Source organism: Cnephaeus nilssonii (genome assembly GCF_951640355.1).
Source record: "Cnephaeus nilssonii genome assembly, chromosome: 10".
Classification (NCBI taxonomy): domain Eukaryota; kingdom Metazoa; phylum Chordata; class Mammalia; order Chiroptera; family Vespertilionidae; genus Cnephaeus; species Cnephaeus nilssonii.
Window position 1 is genome coordinate 68,953,976 of NC_137081.1, and position 27,124 is coordinate 68,981,099.

Consider the following 27,124-nt stretch of genomic DNA (forward strand, 5'->3'; position numbering starts at 1 on the left):
AAGAAAATTCAGTCATGTGGAAGTCAGAAACCATACCTGATTATTAATATTGTCATGTTTAGATTGAGAAAACTAAGTAACACTGATCTGATTTTAACTAAATATTAATTAAAGTCACTGGGTTGACTCAAAGTTTTTAAAGTCCTCACATTTTCATTATCATTCCCATTTTGGAAATGAAGAGTCTGCAATTCAAAGGAGTTGTTAAAATAGTTTCTATTAGAATCACAAATAGGTCAGAATCGAGACAAAGAGGCAGTTCCATTGATTCTTACCCTTAGCTTTCTTCCCACTAGATTGTCTCTGCCTTTAATTGTTCACCACAGCATTAGGTCAGGCCTATTGCTTGGCATGTAATAAATTATAAAACACAATTTATAATAAACATATGTTATAATTTTGGTTTAAACAGCCAGTCAGAATTTGTATACACTGGAGACTAGAAATATTCACGAAGTTGTTATTAGAATATTAAGTAGAAACTAAAAACTGTATAAATATGTATGAATGTGAAAAGCTTATTTGTTTGAGCTCTGTGTTCAGCATTATTTACTAACGACAATACATTTCCTTAAGAAGCTAGAAAACAATACATGTTTTGCCATCAGTAGTCTTTGAGTTCCCTGACTTGATGTAGCTGAAAAATGAGGTCTAAGAAAGTTTCCAAAGCCCAGAACGATGTTAAAGTCATGCTCTTTTACAATCAAGTGATCTTTTCAGCTTTAATGGGAAAAATACAACATTGTTAAAAGATAATCTCATCACATGGCAGCCAGAAAGGTGCAATATCCATGATTTGACTTACCAAAAAACCACCCCACAGAATGGGATTAAAGGCAAATACAGTTTGTTTTGTTGCTGCTGTGGTTGATGGTGAGAGTGAAGTAGGCTTAAGGAAACACCTTGTTTTAAAAATAATAAGAGGGCTACATGAACACACTTAATGGAAAAATGACTGGACTTGATACGAGGGCTATTTTATGAGAACAGAACTAGAAGTTTTGAAATCCTTTTCCAAATCTTTTTCTGTTTCATCCACTCGCTTATTTCATGATGAAACTGCCAATTGTTCACATTCTTTCTTTCCTCTTTATTCAATTTTCAATAATATGAAAAGCATAAGGATAGCTACAAAAGTTAATGCTTTGCTTTGTGGCAAAAATCTAAATAAAAGTAGTTTAGCTATAGTTGATAATAAAAAGTTGTTTCTATAATAGTTTATTTTCAATGCAACTTATTCTTAGCATGTTCAAAATAAGCAAATTCATCTCTTTAAGCCAATATTTAATGTGGATTAGTATGCCAATAAGATCTGGGTGAATTAAAAATATGCAAAGTGCAAGACTGAAAATTAATGGGAAAAAAAAACTCTTCCATTGAAAACACACACAATCATATGCACATACACACCCCCACACACCCAATTAAGATTCTTGGCCATGTAGACTGATCTATGACATTTAGATGTTTTGTTCCTCCTGGTGTGAAAAGTAGAGGAGAGTGTTCCTAGAATCTTCCCCCTTTTTTTTAATATATGGAAAACATGTCTACAATCCTGATAAGAAGCAATTTCTCCACATCTGAGAAATGATTAGAGGGAATATTTGTTACTGTTTAGTAGGCACCTCCCATCTAGGAAATTCCCGGTCTGCCCTTCATGCCTGCCTCATGGTTCTCCCACCGGCTCATGGGCCTGAGGAGCTTCATAGCTGATGTTTTCTGAAAAGGATGCTGGTTTATCTTCTTCCCGTTTTACAAGGTGAAAGAGAATGTCTAAGTAATACCACAGAGAGTCCGAACTGAATTTAGAGTTGGGGCAAAAAGCCTAGATGTGCAGCTTGAACCAGAGTGTTGATGTGAGAAGGAGGGGAATTCAGCCAGGTGGGATTTCCAAGACCCACTGACAAAAGTTCTCAGGGCAGTTATGCAGCACCCTTCATGTTGAAGCCTGTCCTTGTACCCTCACACAAGAAAAGCATCGGGTCACAGTTCATTCTGAAGAATCAACTCAGTGTCACAGGCTGATGGCAAGCTGACATCTAAGGTCCTAGACAAGCATTCTATGGGGATGCCCTCGCAGAGTGAGAGAGTTGCATCAGCAGAATGTCACTGATGGCTGTCACCAAATACACCAAACAGGGCAGAGCACTGCTCGCTAATGCACCGACAGCCCCATAAACTGAGAATCCTGATGCCTTTCCTGAAGGCTGCAACAGAATATTGTGTTAAAGCAGTTTCTTGGTCCAAAGGTAGGTGGCTTTATAAAGCCCCTCAGAGAACAGCAGTGCCAGGCTTATTCCTAACAACAATGCTTGATCTTTTCCTAGGCATCTCTCTTTCGTGAACAGTTTTAGCCAAACTCCTATGACAGCACTTGTCGCTTACTAGCCAGAAAGTAAGTGTAAACATAAATTCACTTATAGATGTGTATAGCACAGAAAGGCTGATCTCTACTTTTATAGTAGTAAGGCAGTAATCAATAGCTAAGGAAGGAAAAATGCTGAATGATGGCAGTGGTCTTCACATAGGCTCTGAGTCAGAGACCTGGGATCTGGCTTCCTCACTTGCTGAATGACCTTAGGATATCATCTAACATTACTGAACCTCAGTTTCCACATCTTTAAAATGGGAACAATCAGAGTGCCTATTCTATGGGATGGTAGAAAGGATTCAATTAAATTGTATACATGAAGCACTTTGTACAGTGCCTGCCACATAATAAATTATGAAAAATGTTAGCTACTTTTATAATAATAACTATTATTATTATCAGTTATAATTAGGAAATGCTTTTCAAAAGTTATCACTTTGAATTTAACTTGTATGCCATCTGATCTGGAAGTATAATAAGGGTATACAATTCCTACCGATTTAGTGAGTCAAACAGAAAACCAAAACAAATTGAATCATTCAACTGGTGAATTTAGAATTGCTGATGATTATAGCATTCAAGAAAGTTAGTGAAATACAAAAATTGCAACTGAACTGTTCTTGAAAAGCCCCCAAATCAGTTTTCATTTGTCTGGCCTAATGGTGGATAAGGCCTGTTCATTTTAAACATGTATATTTAGACTTTCTAAAAAGGAAACATTGTGGAATATGGACAAGGAGGAGATGAAAGGTGTTAAAACAAAGACAGCATGCCAAAATTATTCATGTTCCATCTCTGAATACAGAAAAGAATGCATTGCATTCACATATCGCTTTATGCTTTTTATGGAATGATAACCACATTGCCACTTCATTTCATTGTGCGCGCACACACACACACACATACACACACACACACAGAGGGGAGGCCATGATGTACACATCCACCTCTTTGTACCCCAGCACTGATTCTCTTCTAAGTCAGCTCTGCTGTCAGAGCCCAGGTTGCATGCAGATGGAGGGGAAGGTATGCTGTTTGTACCAAAGTTATGGGTCCACTCCAAAAATTTCATTCAAAGGATAATCTGATTGGCAAAACTTGAGAGAGGCTGGTATATACATTTCTTTTATCATCTAATTCAAAAAAACTCCACAACACAACTTGGACACAACCACCAGTATCAAAGGTCCTAATGTAAAATAATTTGTGTTGAGTGTGTTGCATTCTGACAGTGCTATAAACCAGGAAGACAGTTTACTGACAATTCTGTGCTACCAGATACCAACCCAGGCCTCTGTCCAGCTTTACGTTGTCAACTCTTATGGAAACATGAGCAGTTACACAGCCTCAAAGGACGCTGAAGTTTGGATTGCAAAAGACAAGATGGACAGATTTTATATGTTCACTGCAGATTTTTTTCTTGCCTTTTTCAAACTGCTGAGCATAATTTTTTTAAGGCAGGAAATGCAACTAGTGTTTGTTTCTACCATGGCTTCTGTTTTGAGATTTCTTCTTTGTAGAAGAAATGTGTTGCCCAGCTGTCTAGAATTCCAATCAGGATATGGTTTCAGTATGAAATATATTGCAAAAGCAATTTTAGCTGGTTATAAACAGGAATAAAAATAAGGCCAGGGCTATTTTATCTAATTTTTACCTACAGAGGGGGTGCTTTGGGTCAGTCTAATGGGGACAATATGAGCACCTGAGATAAAATCTAGTACTATTTTCCCCCCCAAGAAGGAGAGTAATTGTGAAAGGCAAAGGTGCACATTAGTGAGCAAGCAAGAGCTGTGAAGATTCTCAGAAATGAGTCATGTGGCCACTGGTCAAAAGTACTGCTGTCAACACTTAAAAGGGTGATTCAACCCAAGTTGAACTGCTAGAGAGTTTAATGATTCTCAGTAATACAATTTCTATGTGCAACACACACATGTAATTCAATAAATGTTAATTAAGAATTTCCTCTACGGAGACCCTTAGCTATTACTGGTTAATGGAGGAAGATTCAAGGATGAGTCAGGTCTTACCTTATTAGATGGATTGAGATTTGTGTAAGAAGCAGATATTTCAACCAATATCCTATTTTTTTCAATCCAAACTTTCAGATTTTAGTGCTTGCAAAACATAATCACTGCGTACATTTTATAACACTCTCTCCAAAAGATGGCATTATATCTCTGGGTCTTGTAGGAAATGAAATTTTACAAGTTACATGAGTATGTACTACAGTAAATTCAACTTTCCAGTGAAATAGGAACCCAGGAGGAAATTATTTCTAATTTGGCCTTGAAAACTAAGGAATAATTTACCAGGTAGGAAGCTTGTGTAATGATATCACATTATTGTTTTCATTTGTAATTCTTTAAGGGTATATGCATTTCCTAATTTTTAATCCATTTACTCATTGATATATATTTTTCTAACATCTATGATTTTGACTCTTATGTTTCTATCATTCAGTTACTCATATTTATCAACATATATCAAGTGTCTGTTATATGCCGGTAACACTTTTAGAAGTTAGGTTATTTTTCTTGCTTTTATTCTTTTATTATTCTCTTCTCCATTATTTTTAAAATATATATTTTTATTGATTTCTGAGAGGAAGAGAGAGATAGAAACATCGATGATGACAGAGAATCATTGATTGGCTGCTTCCTACATGCCCCCTACTGGGGATCAAGCCCGTAACCAGGGCTTGTGTCCTGACTAGGAATCAAACCATAACCTGGGTCATAGGTTAACGCTCAACCACTGAGCCACATCAGCTAGGCTTCCTCTCCATTTTTAGTTTGCCATATTCCTCTCATTATTTATTTCACATAAACTATTAGTTGATCCCTCTATTCTATTTAATGTCATATAAAGTATCTTTTGCTTCTCTGGTAATACTTGTTTACTTTTTTAACTTTCTTTTTGTCTCTTCAAAACTTTTATCATTATACATTCACAATGCTTACAGCACAGAATCAGAAATATTGGTAGAGATGAAAATAATCTCTGAAGTGAAGAAATCACTTACCTTGGTTGACGATAAATCTTAGTTTCTGTATTGTTGCCAGATTGCCACTAACTCGATATATTCCATCAACATCTAGACCTGAAAATAAAAAAAGCATGCTTTATATTTGCTGATATGAAAACTGAGATGGCAAAAGAAAAAATAATAAATATGGGAGGACAGTAGTAAATCAAATACCTTCCTCGCAATCATATTTCTATGTCCTAAACCAAGCAATCTTCAGTATTTTAATCCCAAAAGACTAATCATGAACTTCAGTGACAGTTAATAATCAACAAACTTGAATCTAGTTGAAACATAAAAGAGCAGTAGGTAGCATGGGATTTCACAGTATAGTTCAGATTCATTCCCAAGGAAAATATAGGCATAGGCATAAAATTGAGGGTGGGGGCAGGGAATAAGAACCTTCAGTATTATTGCCCCTTGTTGGAAAGATAGAATAACCCAAGGCATTTGTGAAGTCTTAGTTTTTTCCTCCCTCCCTCCCTCCCTTCCTTCCTTCCTTCCTTCCTTCCTTCCTTCCTTCCTTCCTTCCTTCCTTCCTTCCTTCCTTCTCTTCTTTCCTCCTCTTGTCTCCCTTTTTCTCTTATCACTCTCTCTCCCCTCCCTCCAGTTTCTATCCTATCCTGTCCTATCCTACCCTACCCTGTCCTGTCCTATCCTGTTCTAGTCCATTCTCATTTTCCAGTGCCACAACAGCATGACATGTATTGACCTGGTTATTTCAAACTGCAGTATAAAATTTTTATTCCAGATGTATAATTACTTTGACATTTCTAGTGCATTACAGGTAAGAGGTGCTCTGTTATGGGAGAAAAAAAATAAAATGAATCCTTGACAAAATGGTAAAATTTGTTCCAGATTATTTTAAAACTGGTCACCTATAATTCAAAATAACATATACTGGCAGTGGCTTTAGATGACCAACCACTTGTTTTCCACACATCTATTACAGCAGCTAGTGATTTCTAACACCAGGTCATCAAAATGATGAAGAAACAGGAAAATTAAAAGAGAAACACATTCAAACACTATCATTATCCCTAAAAATGTTGATAATATAATTTTAATGCCAAGAGTATATATTCTCTGATGTGTCTGTGCCCTTGGAGAGGCCTGGGTGAGAGTGCCAGCAATGCAGAGGTCACGGACTCAGCAGCTTCTCTAAGGTGGCACAGCACCATGGCTGAACATTGTAATCTGGTATCGTAAGTATTAAATACATTGGTAGAAATTATTGTGATAGTGTAGCAGAATAAAGGCTCTGTAAAGCTCGCCTGACATAAAATGAGCTTCTTTATTAATTTAACATGGCTTTTTTTTTTTTACAAAATTTATTGTAGGAAATGTCTGTCATTGTACAAAGTATTTCATCAGTGGGTTAGGGTAGAATCACATGACATGTAATACTGGTATTAACAGCATAATTCAAAAACAAAAATATTCATTATTTTTATTTTAGTATTATTACTTTTGAATCACTCATTATTTTTATAAGACTTTACCTTTTTAGGGCAGTTTTAGGTTTATAGCAAAATCGACAGGGAGGTACAGAGATTTCCTCTGCCCCCACACAAGCATAGCCTCTCCCATATCAACATTCTTCCACCAGAGTAGCACACTTATTACAACTGGTGATCCTACATTGATACATCATAATCATTCAAAGTGCCCTGTTTACATTAGGATTCAATCTTGCTGTATATTCTACGGTTTCAAACATATGCACAATGACATGTATCCACCATGATAGTATCACACAAAGTATGTTCACTGCCTTAAATGTTCTTATGCCCCCATCTAATCATCCTCACAATGGTGCTTACCCTTCCATGTAATAAAGTATGGAATAACTTGGGATAATGTCATTAAAATTGAATAGCTAGTAGCAAATGTATTAGTTGATGTGATTTAAAACATATATATTGTTATTGATTTCAAAGAGTAAGGGAGAGGGAGAGAGAGATAGAAACATCAATGATGACAGACAATCATTGATTGGCTGTCTCCTGCATGTCCCACACTGGGGATTGAGCCACAACCTGGGCATGTGCCCTGACTGGGAATCAAACCATGATCTCCTGGTTCATAGGTCGATGCTCAACCACTGAGCAACACCAGCCGGGCTAATTGGTGTGATTTTTGTAGTTCTAGAATAATCTAATAATACGTTACCAAGTTTGTCCTTTCCTGAGAACTATGAATATATGAGGAATTAGAATAAGTTTGGACACTTATTTGTGTGTATTGAAAGTGTTTAAGATATATCCATAATAAAAACCAATACATTCTTCTTTCCTGATGCACAAAATAGCTTCATTAATCAAAAGTACTCCAGTATGTTTGCTTTTAAGTATACCATACATTTGACAACTTAAATGTGACAATTATCTTAATTAAAATTTTTCTAATATTTGATTCTTAGTCTTGGTATAGAACCACGCTGGTCTTCAATTTATGCACAATGACTCAGAACTTTATAATTTATTAACAATTTCTTTCTTGTTTTGTCATTAGGTAGTATTTGGTACTTAGTTTTAAATATAAATTTTAAGTAATGTAATATATTTTAAAAATATTAAAACTTAGCATTCAAGTAAGTGTGTCCCTTTCAAAGTTTTCCCTGTTGGGAGTATGCTTGATTTTTCTGAACATGTAGTCGTTAAGGAAAGTATTTTGGAATTCCCTAAAATCACCTTTAGAGGCTCCATATTGTCTATAGAAAAATGGTCATCATGGCAAGTTCAGCGACTTTGGTAATGGTTTTGAATTTGGAAGTAGTCAAGAGCCATTCAGAACCACAAATAGTGAATACTGTCATCTGGCTTGCCAATACAAACCAAGTTTGGCCCAAAGAAAGTGGTCCTGGTTTTTTTCCATGAATTATCAGTTACTCGGAAGGAATTTGAGTAACAGAATATTTTAGAAAATAAAAACATCAATGGAATATATAGATCTACATTCTCCAAATAAGAATCCTGTTTCCTAAAGAATTAGTCAAATTAGCCCTACTTAAAATAATGCTTAAAGATGAGATGTCAACATCTACAATAAAAATGAGAAAAATTACTATACATATTTTTATAAATAATGTTTGTTTTCTTAATTAGTTGGACCCTTAGCAGAGGTTAATAGTAAATACAATTACTTGAATTCCAACATATTCTTATTGTAAATAGGACCCTTCTTAAACCTCACTTTAATATTCATCTTCCTTCATACGAGATACAAAATCAAGTGCATTTGTATTTTGAAGCTAGGACTTTTCCTTTTCTAATATTATTTTATGTTATTGAAATGCACATGCATATATTATCTAAAGTTATAAACTAAATTTCAATTACTGAAATTCTTCAGTATAAATTTAAAATATAACATAAGAAGTACCCCTTTGGTTTACCATAAATTTCAGTGGAAGGTTTGTTGTTTTTTTTTTTTTTTAGTTTTTGTTTTTAAGTTCAGTAATCAAAAACATTTGAAAGAGCAGTATGTTAGATATATTATGTATGAGCAATTGAAAAGCATTATACTGTTTAAACAAAGCAGCCTCATCCTAAATTAATAACCCAATTTTCTTTTGGGATAAAAGGAGGGAGGGCTGGGAATGACGACAGGGCGGGTAACTCAGACCAGTGCCACCACTGTGGTCATAGAACTAAGTCACAGCAGAGAAAGTGCTTTGTGGCTTAACATAAAAACCAGAAAGTAAAAGGGAGTAAAGCAAACCATATTGGATGCAATTTAAGTCTAACTTGACACAACTTCCAAGCCCTTCAGACTCAGAGATATCCGTACTATTTATCTTGTGAAGGTTAACAATCTCTGACATTAGTAGCTCCTGCTTTAAATGGCTCATGCTCCCCTGCTATCATACTTTTTAAATTACATAAATAGAGTGAAAATGACAAAGTACATATGAAAAAGGAGTGTATTACATTTTGCAAAATAATCTGGAACATATCAGTGAATTTTAGCAGTTATAAATTATATAGGGGCAGTCTTGAAGTTGATTAGCTTTCCTCTGAATGGTTCACAGAATGGCAAACCCAAAGTCCTGGGAATATTCCCCAAATTGCAATGATTCACGTGCCATCCTCTCTTTTGCTCCAAGAACTTTAAAAGTTATGCCAAACCAAACCAATGTAAATTGGTGGATTTGGACATCCTTTTCATGACCACATTATCCTTGCTGGATTGGAAACTACTTATTTTGGAAATATAATTAGACCTCTTATGATTTTTAAATGAGCAACGTCTTTAAGGTATCCATGTTGTACTTTGGTGGTGTTTGGAGGAAAATTACTTTGAGAGGTACTTCTTTCAAGAAAATACCATGACTGTGAATGCTGACAGGAATTTTGCCTGTTATGCTAAAAATATTTTGGGAACACGATGAAACTAAGTCATTTTACATTAAAAAAAAAAATCAGACTAGCATTAACGGCAGCGGTGAAAAATCTCTGAAGAAATCCACATTCACCCAAATGTGGATTTTGTTCATCATCAGCTGACCTTCTTAAGTTTCAAAATAGTGTTTACCATTGACAGGAATCACCAGGTATTGCTTTAGTGGATTTTCAAAAGTCTTTTCGCTCTTTTACTTTTGAAGAAGTGTGGACTACAATAGACACACAATTAGGAGTGATTAGACCAAATGGTGGTCTAAACCCAGTGGAAAGAATGCAGCTGTCATGAGTAATTCCCACCATAAATTTAAGACACTTTCCAAAAAGAAGTCTAAGAGACCATCACTGTTTCCAGAGTTGACTGGCTTATCTGCCAAAATAAGGGCAGTTTTTAACAATGCAGATGAGCCTGTTAAAAATAGGTAGCATTCTTGATAGCTTGAAGGATGGATAAATCACCAAGATGTGGAGTTTGAGTCTGGTTGAGAGGTGTGTCCCCAAAGCCTGCTTGTTTTTCTGGAACATAAAAAAAAAAAAATGCATCTGAACCTCTGGAGTCTGAAATGTGGGCTGGGAAATTTGCACAAACAGTCCCACTCTTGAGATTTATGGCACTTCCCAATTCCCAGGAGGCCAGGGCTACCGCAAGAACAGTCATTCTCGCAATACTTTGGTCTTCTCTTTTCCCTCTGGCAAGAACTAGTGAGTGCAGGAACACCCAGACTGCCCCCAAAGACTGCTGCACATTTCTTTCCAGTCTTTCTGAAGGTCCTGCTTGGATTTAGAGCTCAATATGAGGGGAGATTTTGTATCATTCTGAATGGCACAAATTTCCTTCTCTAAATGAGTGCTTCCAATCTTTTATGGCTAACTTAACTGTTCACACACTTTTAAGTTCAATGACTGAGAGTACAGGATACCATTTGAATCTCTTTCTAAATTTCATTTCTACTCTGTGGCAATGGCTGGTATCTATGCTGCATCTATTGCTGACTTTACTTAACTATTACTAATTTCTTGTGAGATGTCTAGCCTTCAAGAATGATTACCTCCAGAAATACTTCACAATTCTGATTTTCAAACAAGATTAATTTTATTCTGTATAAAACCTTATGACTTTATAATAAAAATATTTTAAGCAGATTTTTTTTTTAACCATAAAGGCAATGTACTTCTTTGGTAAAAGTGAAAATTAAACCACACAAAAGACTATACAATGAAAATTAAGAAAATTAAGTACCTACTCTAACCTGTTGTTCAAGGATAGTCTTTGTTAACAGTTCTGCTTTAGTTCCTTTTGTTGTTACTGATTTTATGTTAATGTCAATTTTCTCCTTATTAATTTATTAACTTTGAATGGTATTTATTGACACCCTATCAGAAAAGAAAGAGTTTAGTGATAGTTACTACCCCTTATCCATATGCCCTCTTTCTCTTTGTATTATTAGTTACATTTGTCTATTTCTATTTTTTAATATATCAAATTACCTGTTGCTATTAAAAAATAAAGAACTTGGTACATTTACTCTTCCTTCCCCTTGTCCTCTTCCTCATCAATTCCAACTTTATTCTTTGTTATTGTTACTTGTAATCTCAAATTTAGAATATTTTACCGTATCCTTTAAAAATATTTTATGACTTATCTATGGATTAATATGAGTCACTATTTTTTTAAAGAAGTGAGATTGAATTCAACATTAAATTTTTGTTTCACAGAGATCTTCCAAAAGTCAAGGTCTAATATGTCCTCTTCTTCACCCTCTCTAGGTTTCTTATATTTTCAGTTTAAGTGCTATTCAATAGGACTTTCTGTGATGATAAATATTTTCTATATATTAACTATCCAAGCCAGTAGTCATTGGCCACATATGGCTGGCTGCTGAGCACTTGAAATGTGGTTAATGGAACTGAGTAACTAAATTTTTCTTTTATTTAATTTTAAATAACAACCACATGTGGCTTATGACTACCATATTTGACAGTGAGGCTCTAGCTCAGAGTCAACTACTGTTCCTTATATTCCACTGTTACTCTTTCTTGAATTTACTTTTGTGTTCTTTTTTCATAAAATTATATAACTAGTAAGTTTTTCTTACTCTTCCATCTGAATGACTGTTTTCTGTTGCTTCATAATTAATTGCTGATTTGAATATTTATTTGAGTTTCATAATCTTTTACTTTGCTAATTTTGAAAAATAATGTTCCATTATCTTTTAGCACTGCTGCTATTAGGTCTGATATCAAATTGATTCTTGATGGTTTGTAGGTAAATTGCTTTGCCTCACAGGATTAAAAAAATAAAAATATTTTCGCTTTAAACTTGTGGAAGTAAAATTTCACTCAGATATACCACGTCTTGCCTCTTTCAACCAGAAAACATTATATCTTATCCTATATAATAAAGAGGTGATATGCAAATTGACCATCACACCCTCACAAAATGGCTGCCTACGACCAGGCCGGCAGGGAGGTTAGTGAGGGACGACAAAACAACTAAACAAGCAGGCTGTGTGGGGCGACCAGGCCAGCAGAGGGGGTTAGTGAGGGACAACCAAACGACTGAATGGCAGGCTGCGTGGGGCAACCAGGCCAGCGGGGTGTGTGTGTGAGGAGCAACCAGGCCAGCAGGGGGGGCAATTGGGGTGACCAGGCCGGCAGGGGGACAGTTGAGGGTGACCATGCCAACAGGGGGGGCAGTAAAGGGCAACCAGGCCGGTGGGGGGGGGCAGTTAGGGGCAACCAGGCCAGCAGGGGGGGCAGTTAGGGGTGACCAGGTTGGCAGAGGGGGGCAGTTTGGGGGCGACCAGGTTGGCAGGGGGGGCAGTAAGGGGTGACCAGGCCAGTGGGGGGGACAGTTAGGAGTAACCAGGCTGGCGGGGGGGGATTTAGGGGCAATTAGGCTGTCAGGCAGGTGAGCTATTAGGAGCCAGTGGTCCAGGATTCTGAGAGGGATGTCCGACTGTCCGTTTAGGCCCGATCCCGGTAGTCGGACAGTCGGACATCGGGCAGTTGGACATCCCCTGAGGGGTCCCGGATTGGAGAGGGTGCAGGCTGGGCTGAAGGGACCCCTTCCCCCTCCCTGTGCACAAATTTCATTCACTGGGCCTCTAATATATGTGTGTGTGTGTGTGTGTATATATATATATATACACACACACACACACATATGTATATATACATATATATGCATATACATACATACATACACACACAAACACACATATACGTTTACTGATTTCAGAGAGGAAGGGAGAGGGAGAGAGAGACAGAAACATCAATGATGAGAGAGAATCATTGATGAGTTTCTTCTTGCATGCCCCACAATGGGGACGGAGTCCACAACTCAGGCATGTGCCCTTGACTGGAATTGAACCCAGGACCCTTCAGTCCGCATGCCAATGCTCTATTCACTCAACCAAAAACATTGTCTTACCCTTCCCTCTATTGTCTCTCTTTTCTCTACATCTAGAACTTCTTTAGAATGACTATTGTTCAAATATCAAATTACACATATGATTGAAAATTAATTAGGATAAATAATAGTCATGAGTATTTCTGCATTTGAACACATCTCTCTTCTCTCGCACCCCTTAACTGGCTTCAATATTAAATGGATAGGCTGAACGAAAGGCTCCTATAGAATGAATGGTGGTGAGTAGTCAGTAGGCTAGACGTTCTTCAGTTACCAAAGGAGGACATTAGTTGGGATATGGAATACTTTAACTATTTTGCTCCAAGGCAAAGCTCTCTTACACAGGGTCTGAGGAGAGGACCTGAGATGCCTCATTCTCTACCACCTTCCTCCTCAAATGCCAGCATCCATCCTCTCCTCGGTTTTGTGAAACTCTCTCAGGCTCCAGCCGCTGCTGCAGGTGCTTCCTTGGTGCAGGATAAATGGAGAAGCACCCAGTTCTCCCAGATGTTAGAGCCAATATTTAGTAAATTACTTTCTTTTATCATCCACTTGCCAATTTCTGCTCTTTTTTATTCATTAACTCCAAATTTTGATATTCTCTAGGACATCCCCGGAAAGAACTGTGCCTAATTACGGTGTCTGGGAATGGTGTTTCTTCTGCTTTAATTTCTTCACTTGTTTGATCCCATCTGCTTTCTGTCTTCCTGGAATTTCTATTTCTGGTCTGCTGATGGCACCTTTTCTGTTTTCAGCACCATTATTGTATGTTTTTTTTCAGCACATCTTTTCTATTATTTCACTGGAAATTTTTTTTTTTTTTTTTTTTTGAGTAAGGAGAATCAGACATTTTTTCTTAGTCTAAGTTAAGGCCTGTATTGTCTGTCATTAAGATATACTTTTTAATGCTAAACACAAATGTTTCGTTGGATTGTAAAGATACTGCTATGTAATAATTTCATTTGTTGGCCGCTGGGACATAAATGACCTCTGATTAAATTATGAATATTAAAATACTCATTATATGTCTCCAATTCTAATGTTGGAAGAATGTTAATTCAGGGTTAAGGATCAGTGTACCCCTCATTTTCTCATTCCTATCCCTTTTTGTGTTTACAGAAGTTCCTATTGTAATTTATGCTTTTTCCAATGTTCCTTTTATTACTGAGATTGATATATTTTTTTCTTTCATTTGTTTTAATTGCTCTTTCTTTATAGTTTTCATCTCAACTTGATAGTTTGTCCTACGATCCTTGTGTCTCTGCTATAAATTCTTGTTTCATAGAGACAATTGTGGCAACACATTTTTCTTTTTTTAAATATATTTTATTGATTTTTTTACAGAGAGGAAGAGAGAGAGATAGAGAGCTAGAAACATCGATGAGAGAGAAACATCGATCAGCTGCCTCCTGCACACCCCCTACTGGTGCCTGCAACCAAGGTACATGCCCTTGACCGGAATCGAACCTGGGACTTTTCAGTCCGCAGGCCGACACTCTATCCACTGAGCCAAACCGATTTCGGCAACACATTTTTATTTTTCTTTTAAAAATGATATCATAATGATACTTATCTTCAATTTTCCTCACTCTTTTCATTAGTTTGTTTGATTTGGGTAACAGTCCACTTTTGATTGCTCATTCATGAATTAAATATTTTTCATCAACTAGATATTTTTCTAGATATTTTATCATAGATACAGAAAATAAAAATTTTATCCTCATAAGGTAAGGAAGTGACAAGTGTTTGTTGCTAAAAGTTCTCTTTAAAATGTTAGACTGAAAAGTGGTCACTAAGAGAAGGGTGGTTTTTTTAATTTTATTTCTGAGAAAACTGCTTAGAATCTGTGATGCCAATAAATAAACCATTATTTTACATTTTTGTATAGCCAGTGTTCTAGATAGAGCCAAAGTCCAGATTTAAATAAGTATCCTAAAATAGAAAGAGCACAAAGGAACTAAGGACAAAATGGCATCAAACACTCACCCTGGTTGGGTGGCTCAGTTTGTTGGGGCATTGTTCTATACACAAAAAGGATGTGGGTTTGATTCCAGGTCAGGGCATATGCCTAGGTTGCAGGTTCAATGCCCAGTTGGGGTGAGTATGAGAGATAACAGATGGATGTTTCTCTCATATCAATATTTCTCTCTCTCCCCATTCCTTTCTCTCTAAGATCAATAAAAAATATGTCCTCAGATGAGAATTAAAATATACATATATACAGTATCAAACAGAGAATCTTGAATCAGGAGGAATGTTGGTTTTTTCAAGGACTTTTCATTGAAAAATTGGGTGGTTAAGAACATTTTCAAACCCCCTCCCCCGAATGGTTTAAGCTGTTATAGTAGAAAATACAATCAATAAGACTTCAAGTTAAAATTTTTGTCTAGTCCTGGCCAGTTTTTCCCAGTGGTTAGAGTCTTGACCCACAGCCAGAAGGTTCTCGGGTTCAATTCCTGATCAAAGGCATGTACCTGGTCAGAGCACCTGCAGGAGGCAGCCAATCAATGTGTCTTTCTGACATCGATGTTTCTCTCTTTCTCTCTTTCTCTCTCTCTTTCTCTCTCTCCCTCTTTCTCTCTCTCTCCCCCTCTTCCTCCTTCCCTTACACTCTAAAAAAAATCAATGGAAAAATATCCTCAGATGAGGATAAAAAAATTATCTATCTATCTATCTATCTATCTATCTATCTATCTATCTATTATTTGTCTATCTCATATTTTCTATTCTGCCAGGTCCTGACCTTTCAACCAGCCTTGTCCTTTTTGGGAGCCTGAGGAGACAAACTTAAAATTGGAAGCAGAAAGGACAAAATATCCTGAGTGTTAAGTACATTACTGGTTATATTGTTAGTGATTCTGTCTTGTACCACTCATGCCTTGAAAAGATCTATGACAATAGTAGTTGGGCATTGTGTATAGGGGGAAAGGCTGGCTATATTGTTTTTAACTATTATTAAATATTCTTGTGTAGAGTTATATTGTTGGAAACATTTTGGAAAACCATTTATTGCACTAGTTTCCCATATCTCCAATTCTTTCTAAGTGGGATATTGGCCACTTTAATAAATAGAGGCATATCACACTGGATTCTTTAAATGTTACCAGGAACACAAAAACCATCTGTCCTCAATATGCACAGTCATTCCTCATATTTAAAAAATTTCCTCCTTATAGTTATACTTAGTTCTTGCCTTAATATTTCACAATTTTCAAGTATAGAGATACTTATCCATACCATTAGAGTCTAGAAACATGGACAGTAGTGTATAAAAAGTCTTGTGAAAATTCAAATCACTACTGAGGACTAGATCCCAGTTTCCATTTGCTATGATTCTTTTATGTGTCAGGCTTATTTTCATATATAACTTCCATACATTTAATTCTACTTGTATGCCACTCAGACTTACTACTGGACCAATTGCCTTTAAAATCATGCCTTCTAACTTAGGGATTACTAAATGATAGGCAACTAAGGGAAAAGACAAAAGAAAAACAAGCTAAACATGGTAAGTGTGATATAGATGAGAGCCATTTGTATATGCTGCTTAATGCCTGGGTAAAATGAAATGAGACTCTAAGAATGTTGTCCCATATTTTGGTTCCTCATTTCTTAGTCATTAATTCTTACATATCTGTCTAAATTCAACTAGGAATTTGAGGCCTAATAGGAGAAAGCCTGTAGGATGGTAGACAAATATTCATAGAATTATACCAGGCTTAGGAAATATCTCAAAGTAAAAAAGCACCTCAGAAAGACCTTCAGTTTGCCTATAATATTTCACGAGGACACCTAATACCCTTGATTTGAGAAGACTAATGATAATCAACTGAAATGATTTCTGGAACATGGGAACCAACGTATCTGGAAATAGTCTTTGATAAATTATCTCACATGTTTCTTCTTTTTAAAAATCTTAGTCTTGAAAACCAATATTGGCCAATGATTGTGATTACTAAGTGAGAGTTCTTGTCTTCAAGGAAAACTTCATGTGTCTGGAAGATATTGAAGTTGGAGGTTGTGTTTGGTTCATCTCATATCATTCTCTGACAGTCTTTGATGTGTGAGTTTCATTGTTGTTATGCTGTGATTATGCTGATGTAAATAAATCACTCTTTTGGTCGTGTGACTTGCTCAGAGTGTTTCTTTAAAATAAATATGAGGAGGAAGAATAAATAGTGGAATTTCTCAGCCATTATCATCTGGTAGTTTTTAAGCAAACATGTCAGCATTATTTGAAGATGCCATTCCTAAGGAAAGCTTGGAACCTGGGAAGGAGTAATCTGTGGACTATGCCCAGGTACACATTTTTCTTTGTAAAATTTTAGCAACAAACTCTCTCATAAGTTAAAGACATGAAAGAAAAAGCTTGCATACACAAACAAGAAGAAAACACTGAAAAAATGGCTCCTTTTGTGATGAAGTCCTAATCGTTACACAAATGTGAGCCTTTGATCCCATCTTACATGACATAGACATTGATTTAAAATTCATATATTTGCTCTCATTCTTCCCAATCCCTCCACACCTATTTTAAAAAATATCTAAACAAAGTGACCTCATTGTTTTCCATTGGACTTTTTTTAAAACATTGGCTGGGATGATTGAGATTCAGGAATGTGGGAAAATGGATTCCCAAACCACGTACCTCCCCTTTCATTCTGAACTGTAATTTTTGGCTTGGCTTGAATCACAGTCATCGCATTTCAGCCCGAATCTCTCTGTAAAGTGATCTTTCTTAAACATTTCTCTCACTCATCAAGGGATCAGAAACAAAGCTATTCTAGCCTTTCAGCAAAACACTTACAAGCAGCTTTTACAGAGAAGTTGCAAGAGCTAAATTTCCTCTGAATTGTTTGAAAAGTGAACATTTTCAGTGCCTCGCTGTCCTTTTTGTGCATCTTGTCATCTGTATGCCATGAGCTCCAGCAGCTATTTTAATCTGTTTTTGTTTGCAATCCATTTGGTGTCCACCCAAGGAAATGCAGGTGATTCTAATTAACTTACTGCTGAAGATGTAGGAAAAAATATCTCAATTGTATTGCAGAGAATTACACAAAACCTTTCTTCTACTATTTATGACATATTATTAATGAAAATAATTATATGAATATATTTACCAACTAATTCATGGCTGTTCACTTTTCGAATCAGTGAGGCTTATGGCCCTGGAGAAAGCCACACACACACACACATATACACACAAATACACAGACATAATACAGACCCCAAGAATGCTTGCCAACTTTTATTTAACAAGAGTAGCAACTTAAAAATAACATTATTTTTACTTTGTGCAACATAGTCTAATATCTGAAATAACCCTGTTCCAATAAAAACCTATTGAAATACTCTCAGGCCTAACTTTGCCCTGAAGGTAAAAGTGATTAATTGAAAGATTTTGGCAGATCTCTGCTCACCACCAGGGCAGTTTAATTTAGAGCACATTCAACCATTTCTCAGTGTCTCTGTGTTGGTGGAGCATAACTTTTGATCTTCCCTCGGGAGGTGCCGCTAATTCAGACCCTTGGACTAGACACTTCCTGGAGGGTTGATGGCTTGCTCTGCTGGGCATTCAGGTGAGAAAGAGCCCTTTCCGGCTGCTGCTTCCAAAGTGGGCCAGGTGAGCTGAATTCCAGACACAAAAGCAAAATAGCCTACAAACCTGCTTGAGCATATTTAACGATAAGCAAGTCTTTTTAGTTATTTTCAAATTCTTCATGCCCTCCCAACCTACTGAGAGATTCTGGTGACATCAGACTCTTCCTAGTCGAAGAAGATGCTCCTGACCATGACAGTGGATGAGACTGAAAAGACTGAGTTTCCTTTCCTCAGGAAACATAAAGTAGATTGTTTTCCTTCAGAGAACACAGGAGAGACTATTGCATGGAGATTGTTAATGCTTCTGCTAAACAGAAAGATCGGATGATTGCATATTCCTCCTTGTTTGGCACACGGACCTGTGCTAAATTGTGGTTAAGTGGAAGGACAGAAAAATTCCGGATGGAAAGAGTTTGAGTTGGTGAACTCCAGCCCTCTGTGCAAGTGAACACATATTGATTAAATACTTACTATTTTGCAAAAGTGTGCTAGGCATTGGGGATACATACAGCAAAGAACAAAGAATGCACAGTTCAGATATTATAGAGCTACTAGTATTGTACCAGCATTGGTTCCAGGCACTGTAAGTGAATCCCACATGCAAATTCATGTACTAGTGGCAATGGCACCCGCTTTTAAAAATATTTCATCATATACAACACATTTGAGCAATGCACTCAGGTTTGTATATATGCTCTGAAGCCAACTTTAGAAGTAAACACCATTATGATATATATTCAATTTCACATTATATCCTAAACAGTTAAGCAATATGTGTTATTGATATATATATGTAAAATATGTAATATAATGCATTGCATTGTTAACAGTGATTATATATAGTGGGATCATAAAAATGATTCTAGTTTTATTTGTTATTTCATTAATTTCCCAACCATTTTATAATATGTATATGTATGCTTATATGTGTATATATACACATGTAGTACTCTTGAAAATAAATGACAATAATAACATTTATTTTATTACTGAAATATTATGCCAAAGAATGTATTTTTTAATTTTGACATAGTTTTATGTTTCATAGGCTCACTTGAAAAAGATTGGAGGATTATCATAAATCTACTGTGTCCTTGATTGCTCTATTTTATATCTCTAATTTAGCCAAAAGATGCTTTAAAACCCATAATATCAGATTCCAAATCTTCATGAGACACAGTAGAAATCTCAGAATTTAAGTATGATTCAATTATTCCATTATTAGACAAATCACACCCAGGTTTGGAGAAACAAATATAAGGTCTCTGGAATCGAGCTGAAAAGACATAATCATTTTCCCTAATAGAAGCTCTAACTATCCCCGGACAATTTGTATTTTTGTCACTCATGATATTAAGGCTGGTACAAAGAGAAATGTATAGATAAAAGCCCACAACTAGCATTGTTGACTTTCTTGATTTCTATTATCACACAATAAGTGGAAAAGATTAGGCAAACATTTTTTTTTTTTTTTAATGTGGAGAGACCTATCTTCTCAGCTTCATTCTTGACTACTTGAGGGCTGTTAACCATCTAGGAAAGAATTGCACACACTCTAATTACTTAAAACATTTCTTGTTGACTTAAAAAAGGAATTTCAATACCAATTGTTCCCTTATTTAAACTCATCTAGCACTAGGGTAATACAAAACAGATTTCCTACTGCTGGATGATTTTGTCACATAGGTCCACATCAAACATCTTATTGAAATATTTGTTTGTGATATATATGTATATACACACACATACATAATTAGCATCTATTGTTAGATATTTAGCATCTGTCATTTTTTTAAAATCTGTTGTCATGGAAAGAAGGTATATTAAACTAAGGTGTGTTACATAAGTTGATGTTCATTAACACAATATTATACCTGATTGTCTAAGTGTAAGAAACCAAGTTACAAATACATTTAATGGTTTCCAGTGTATGAAATGTAAATAAATAGTGTCTTAACTTCCCTATTTTCCCCAAGGGCTGGCAGATTTTGAATTTTGGGAATAATGTGAGAAAAATCCATAATTAGTCACTATAGTTGACTCTTGAAGTGCTACAGAGGATAGAAATGAAAGAAGATAGAAATAAAAATCTGAAGACTTGGGCTTTATGCCATCAGCCTCTATGGTTAGTCTTGACATTTATTATAAGGACTATATTTGTGGTATTTTTTTCAAAACTTTTGGAAAGGTAATTCTTTCTTAAAATATTTCCTTTGCACAGTTTTGCTTATGTCTAAAATTCTGCAATTAGAATTTTATTCCTTTCTTTTTAAATCCCATAGCGGGGATTTCAATGAAACCTCCCAAGCCATGTGCACGTTAATGCAGGTTAACCTTTTAAATCCTATTCTGAGAGCAGAATTTAGCCAAAACGAAGGCAAATGCAACAAGACTTCACTTGTGTAGGATGTGGAATAAGAAGAGATGGAGAATAAGAGGTCAAAATATAATACATCATAGAAGAGGGGAAAAAAGAGAGAGAAACTGGGTGTACCATGTTGGTTTCAAGATAATCCAAAGTGTAGTTGCTATTATCCAAATGCTAACCTTGCCTGGATTTCCTGACATTTTCCGATATACCAAAATACAGGGAAATGGAGTACTTTAACTGGACTTAAAGATTTGGAGGAGAAGAGGCACATTTTTCAACTTGACTAAACACAATTTATCCTTAAACATGATTTATTCTTATCATTATAACCAGAGGCCCGATGCACAAAATTCATGCTAGGTTAGGCCTTCCCAGTCCCGGCTGCCTCCTGGCCCCAGCTGCCTGTGTCCACCATCACATACCCCCAGTTCCCGGTTCTGTGGAGCCCCCGGATTGATTGTCCTGCAGAGGGTGGCCTGGGCCTTCCTCTTTGGGGCAATCGCAGAGTCCCCCCACCATCGGTCTGCCCCCCTGGCTGTTGGTCTGGGCCTCCCTCTGTGGGGCGATCATAGAGCCCCTCAATTGATCACCCCGCTGGCCGGTGGCCTGGGCCTCCCTCTGCGGGGGATCGTGGGGCAATGGTGGGCCCCCCAACCAATCGCATCGCACCCACCTTGGCTGGCCTGGCACCAGTGTATGTCATAGCGGGGTCATCCAGACAGTTGTTCTGCTGTTCGGTCGTTTGGTCGATTTGCATATTATGCTTTTATTATTCTATATAATAAAAGCCTAATATGCTAAGTGTCTGGTCGTCCGTTCAACCAACCAAAGCGTAATATGCTAAGGTCGCTCAACTGCTCGCTATGACGTGCACTGACCACCAGGGGGCAGATGCACCGACTAGTTGGTTAGCTTACTGCTGGGGTCTGGCCTATCGGGACTGAGCGAGATGGGCCGGGCACACTCTGGAGCCCTCCGACAGTCCCTCCCCAGTCCTGATCGTGCACCAGTGGGGTCCCTAGGCCTGGCCTGCTCCCTCTTGCAATCCGGGACCCCTTGGGGAATGTCAAAGAGCCAGTTTTGGCCCGATCCCACAGGCCAAGCTGAGGGACCCCATTGGTGCATGAATTTGTGCACCGGGCCTCTAGTTATAGATAATTTCCATGATATGAAAAGTGTAATAAATAATCTATCTTTCTTCAGGAACAGCTTATACAATGATTTTTCTTTTAGGTGAGTGCAATGTTCTAAACTGAGGTTCAGGAGCTGAACTTATATGAATCCATATAGAGCTTTGCTGTATAGACTGAAACTCTGTGAAGAGGCACACCATTCTTCCTTGGAAACATGAGATCTCTGCAAACCAGGCCTGTCTCCTCCCAGTTGGGGTCTGCAGAAAGCAGTCTTAGGGGCTCCTCCCACTGTGCCATTCTTCTGCACCTGCTGTACATGTGGAGCTGCCAGTATGCACACCACGGCTCCATCTGATGCCACCTCTCATCCTTCTGGTGGCCTTAAGTCTCCCCAGAAAGTCAGCTTAGGGCTTTTCAGCCTCAGCTGGAGACATGTGGCCCTGAACAATGGTTGATTCATGAGATCCCTGATTCACAGCCCACTTTCAACTTTTCAAGCACACCTTAATTAAAACTGTTAACAAAGACTCTTCCCAGAAACAAACACATTTCTATTATTTTATTGTCCAGAATATTAAAAGAACATAATGACCTTATTTTGTTCAAGTTTAAAAAAAAACAGTGTTCTCCAAGCAAAACCCTTAGGAGGAAGAGGGGACACACTGTGCTTTTACAGGTGGCAGTATGTCTCTCTTTGCCTCTCTTTACTTATGGAAAAACAAAAACAAAACTCCTTTCTTCCCTGATGCTTGTTAAACATACTCTAACAAGATACAAAGCCATTTAATGCTAAATTACTGATACCTTTTAAAACACATATACTCAGAGTGATACTTCAAGCGAAGGTGAAAATGATATTCTGAGGCAGGCTTGCCAGGAGGAAGGTACTGGAGGTCAGACACAGTGCTCAAGGGGCCCATTACTGTGAGGTAAAAAGCCATCTGGCAAAGAAAAGGAAGGAAGAGGGCAAATAAGTGCCCATTCCTACTTGTACTTGTTCAGAACCCATGTTTTGCCGCTGTGAGAAATTTCACTAATAGTCTTGTAACTGTCTTCTCACGATTTCAGACTCCTTCCAATGTTAACCCTGTTACCTACCAACATTAGTTGTAATATCCTGTGATAAATATAGAGATAAAACTGTATTATTTGGCAATGTTCAAAAAATGGAAAGCATTCTCCCTCCTCACCATCCTGTCAAACAGGACAGTGACGCAGTAAGTGGCCCAGGACTGGGAGTAGGAAGGGCTTTTCATTCGCATATGCCATGTTAGAAATTCTAGGCAAGGGAACCTGTCAAGCACCTCTAAAGGAAGGTGGCTGTTCATGAAAGAGTATTCCTGTGCACTCTCCAACAATTTAAGGCACCATAACATTTTCATTTTTGTTTTGGTAATGAGAATTTGTGAGAGTTAATTTAAAAATATGGAATTTTAAGAATTATTTGAATTCTTTCCCCTTTACACAAAACATTAAAATATTAAAGTTCCTTATATTTTAGTGTGTAAAGATATGGGAAAATATGGCCAAATGATATTAGTTTGACCTGTGGTCCTCCATTTTTGGCTCATGGTGCTCTAGCTGTTTCTGTTGGCTCCTCAGGAATCTACGCACTATCTCTAGAATTATTTTCAGTAAAGAAGAGTTGATTTCTAGCCTACTTCAGTTTCTAGCCTAATAAATCCCCCATTTTGTGTCTTCTCCATTGGTTTGTCCAGTAAGAAAAAATGTTTATCTGTTCCTATCCATAAAAAGCTTGTGAAAAGAAGACTTTCTGGTGGGAAAAGAATTTGAATAGAAAACATGGACATACATATATCAGACCAAGACTTAAAAGATGCATATTTTATGTGAGGACACACTACAAGAAGGTTTCACTATATTAGTGTTTTTTTTTTCAAGTCAGTGTTCCAGGCCAGTCTTGGATTATGTGTGAAAAGTAAGAACTCTATTCTGTAACAGGTGCTGGCAAGAACCTCCATTAAAGCTTATAGGAGTTATGCCTGTAAAGCCTTGGCATCTGAGAAAATTCTCTCATAAGAATGCATTAATTATGCATCAGATTTTTCTCACTAGAAAAACAATACAAGGCTGTGACTACTTAACAATATTCCCAGTCACTATTTTGCTAACACCATTCATTGGTGAGGACATCTCTGGCGACCTTGTGCTGTATGGAAAGTATTTGTCAGCCTTCATTTCAACACTGTGAACGTGCATTGTCTCCAGCACCTACAAATAAAAAACATTGCTCTGCCATCTGTCTATCCTAATCAAAGCATATACTTGAAAGTTATGTGAAGTTGATGGCTTTATACTAATGCATTCACATTCCAAAGATAGATTCTTCATCTACAACACGGTAAATATTTACAAGATTTTATTGGAGTTAGGAATACAGTCTATGAGTATCAGGTAGTGATTGATACAGGTTTTAAGTCTGTATTATTGACTCTTGCTAGAAAGCATTACGTGTGGCACACAGAGGGTGCTAAATAAATACCATTTTTGTTTTCTTACCTAAATCACCCCATATCTGTATGACTACAACTTCAAAGGATAATAATGTAATCATATGAACATAAACTTGCCTACCTTAATGTTAACAAGCAGAAACTCTTTCTCTGATCAAGCTCAGTTATTCAGCCTATTAATTCTAGAGGTTAAAATATATTTTTAACTGACATTTGCCTGAGGATACACTTAAATTTTTTTCCTAACTTATTCTAATAAATCTACTATTGATAAGGAATTTTATTTAAAGCCTAAGGATAATCTGGATTTAAAGCATTTATCAAGTTAAGGACTGAGATACAACGTTAGACAGTAGTGAATGTGAGAAAAAGCTTACTGAAAATGCTTGTGAGCCTGTATATAAGTGCAGATGTGTGTATCCATATCTAGGTTTGTAGCTATACTATGGATTGAATGTTACTAGCTTATATCTGAACATGTATTTTAGATTTAAATATGCTTTTCATATATCAATAAATATATCTTTAATAGAACATCTTCAGGGTAATATAGCTACCTGCTAACACACACATGTGTACGCACGCACGCGCGCGCACACACACACACACACACACACACCAGCACCAACTCAGGCAATCTGCCAAAGTGTGGTTGCTGTGAAAAAGGTTTTGCTTTAGGGCAATAGCAAACGAGCTCACCACCCCGCTGCCCTGTCCACTCCTCACCACATGGTTCTTTGCTGTATTCTTAACTTCCCCTCCTACAGTGAGGGAACATTTCTTCAGACTCTTTTTATTGCCAATACATTTTTACTTTGTATGATGAAATGAAACAAGGGACTGGTTTCATTAGAAGGAGAGGTAAACAGAGCATTAATTAAATTTGCTGATGATACTAAATTGGGAGGAACTGTGGACATCTGTGAAGACAAAAGAATCATACAAATAGACTTAAGGAGTTTAGAAATACAAGCAGGAAATAATAAAATGAGATTCAGCCTTAAATAACGCAAGCCAATACATTTGGGAAAAGATAATCAGAAACATGGCTATTCAGTGGATGGTAGATGCCTGGAAAGTGGTGATGGTGAATGAGACCTGGGGGTGATAATGGGAAAAATTATATACAAACTTACAGGGAAGTAGTTACAATGCCTAGAGGTTTCTATAGAAAAGAACATTATTTTTTGAACCAGAAAGATGGTGATTCTACTCTGATGACACCAGGAGGTCTCCAAAACATCAAATTTGGCTTTAGTTAGCTGAGTCCCTCAGGTTTATGAAATAATTTAATACCATTTGTCAAGAGAACTATTTTCTCCCTATTAAGGATGAGGAAGTATGCTTTGTCCAAAACCTGTAATGAACACCAGTCACTGCTCCATATCTGTCCTGTCCCATACTAGTGAAGCTATTGCTAATATGGTATTTATGTATATGCATGAGGTATTATACTGTGTCTCAAAGGGGAAAAAAACCAAGACACTGTACTTTCACTTTTAAGGTAGTTATTATACCTTCTGGATAATGTGACTTCACATTATGTTTAAAGAACCACTTAATATTATCTTTTCTAGCAGATCAATAAATATTCAGTATATAAGATTTGATTCTCCAAGGATGAATTCATTGATGAATTGATGACAAGAATATCCATATATCTATCGATTTAGTCATCCATCATGAATTAAGCCTACCATATGCCAGATCGGAGGTGCTAAGCACCGAGGAGACAGATAAACCAGACACAACCCCTAGACTCAAGGCGTTGTACTCTGGATGGGGAAACCAGCCATCACAGTCCCATGCAACAGCAGAGCCATCACTGGAATGCTGGAGGGATGCCCTAATAATGTCCAAGAGACCATGAAAGGTGGTTGATGATATCAGTCAGAGAATATTCCTTGGAGGAGGGGACTCTTGTGCTGTGTACAATAGGATGAGTATAAATTTGGCAGGTAGGTGGATAGGGAGAGAGTCTTTGCATATGAACAGCACATAGAAGGAATATAAGCTTTTATAAAACTTCGTGTAGTTGGTATTCCTGGAGCATAAAAAGCAGCTTATGAGGATGTGAAGCTGGGCAGTAGATAGAGGTCATACGATTATCCTTTTTAATGGGAACAATTAGTGTGGAATTTTGTTTACCCTTAGGGGAAGAAGAACCAATGGAGGTTTCTATGAAGAAATAACACAATCTTATTTATATTTAAGAGAGATAATTTGGCAGCATTGAGGATGGTGGCCTGGGCAGAAATGAGAAAGAACAAAGTCACTGCTATCAATTAGGAGGTTTACATCAAAATAAATTATGGAGGCCTAATTAAGACCATA

General features: G+C 37.0%; 1 protein-coding gene across 1 annotated transcript in view; it reads right to left on the bottom strand.

Annotated features, from left to right (window-relative positions):
* Positions 1 to 27,124, bottom strand: part of ARHGAP15 (Rho GTPase activating protein 15) — a 665,200-nt gene that overhangs the window by 202,246 nt on the left and 435,830 nt on the right. The window contains exon 11 of the mRNA XM_079782709.1: positions 5,394 to 5,471. Coding sequence (XP_079638835.1) covers positions 5,394 to 5,471 — 78 coding nt within the window. The remainder of the gene's footprint in view (positions 1 to 5,393; positions 5,472 to 27,124) is intronic.